General features: G+C 27.1%; 1 protein-coding gene across 1 annotated transcript in view; it reads left to right on the plus strand.

The window, feature by feature from the left end:
- Nucleotides 1-9: 9 nt before the first annotated feature.
- Nucleotides 10-1435, plus strand: part of LOC116852725 — a 2479-nt gene continuing 1053 nt past the window's right edge. Inside the window, exons 1-3 of the mRNA XM_032833350.1 lie at nt 10-750; nt 829-1104; nt 1183-1245. Of these exons, the coding sequence (XP_032689241.1) occupies nt 483-750; nt 829-1104; nt 1183-1245 (607 nt within the window). The 5' untranslated portion in view covers nt 10-482. The remainder of the gene's footprint in view (nt 751-828; nt 1105-1182; nt 1246-1435) is intronic.

Below are 1435 nucleotides of genomic sequence, written 5' to 3' on the forward strand. Positions count from 1 at the left end.
TATATATATACTCATCCAAACAATGTTTTGTACTAAATAAGATGTTGTGGATCAAGTAGAAACAATGTTTACACTAACCTATCTACAAATTTTGTACATGTACATCTACTGTGTAATATCTACATGTGATATGTACAAGTATTATACTAACATATGTATTATATGTATCATTACATTTATGTATATGGCTTTCACATATATAATTCTTATAGATGGATAAGGATAAACAAATAGATTTGACACATTACATCTAGTTTATTATAACCTATACAGCACAAAAGTTTCAAAAAGCTTTCAGACAGATTTCAGAAACATTGAACTTTTCTGACATCTTTCTGAAATATTTTTCGAACTTTTGTGCTGTATGGGAAAGCATTGTGGACATATGTACATATTCGTGCATTACAGAAGAAGAGTTTCAATAACAAAAACAATTCTCTACATAATGTATATAATAAACATTATTTATTTTTTATATATAGATGACTGATAAAAATATAAGTTATATGATAGTACAAATTAATTATAACAAGGAATCTAATAAATCTATTGATAGTGCAAGTCACATAGTTGCTGTTCCATCATCCTGGATTTATTTTTCGAAGTCATTACAAGCACTTGCTACAAAATATATATTCCCTCCATATGATAATTCCGAAGATGAATTACTTCTCGAAGAACTATTATTATCGAAAGTTGACCCTCCGGAGTTATGGTCAGAATATGCTGTGCTTGTACGTGGACAAGCAAGTAAGATATATATGTTTGGTATAATAATGTAATGTGTTCGTATGTATGCACACCTAAAAAAACAATTTTGTTGTTTAGAAACATATACAAGTGCTCTGCAACACATATCTAACTTACAAACTGCAATATATTCATTTACTGAAGATGAAAGTATTAACAAAAATGAAACATATAACAATTGTTCATCTGTAAATGATTGCTATATTAATATTTCTAAAATTCCATCTTTAAAAAGCACCATTGATAACAGTGACATAAATGCAATTATATACAAAACTAAAGGAAAGGAAAACATGAGTGAATCATTGAAAAAACCTATAAAAAAGACTAGTAAATACATGTTACGGAGAAAAGGTAATCACAATTTTCTCTTCAATTGATAATTAATAATTGTTCTAATTTATAAAATAATTTGTATTATTTTGTTTCAAGAACAATCAAGTTCGTCTTCATCTACTGAGTCAGATTCTTCTGAGAATGTTAGGGAAAGTAATGGTAAGAAAAAATGAAATATTACAATTGAGTTTCAATTTGTTTTAGGGCATAAATATTTTTTTAAATGTATATTACGATTCTTGTCCTAATTTTGATTGTCCTTTCATGACGTTAGAATGAAAAATCTCATATCAGTTAGTGTTGCACGTATTATATTTTCACTATACGTCAAAATGTAAAAATATACGCA

The sequence above is a fragment of the Odontomachus brunneus genome, unplaced genomic scaffold, assembly GCF_010583005.1.
Source record: "Odontomachus brunneus isolate Ranch 3 - 2012 unplaced genomic scaffold, Obru_v1 Obru_scaffold_251, whole genome shotgun sequence".
NCBI lineage: Eukaryota > Metazoa > Arthropoda > Insecta > Hymenoptera > Formicidae > Odontomachus > Odontomachus brunneus.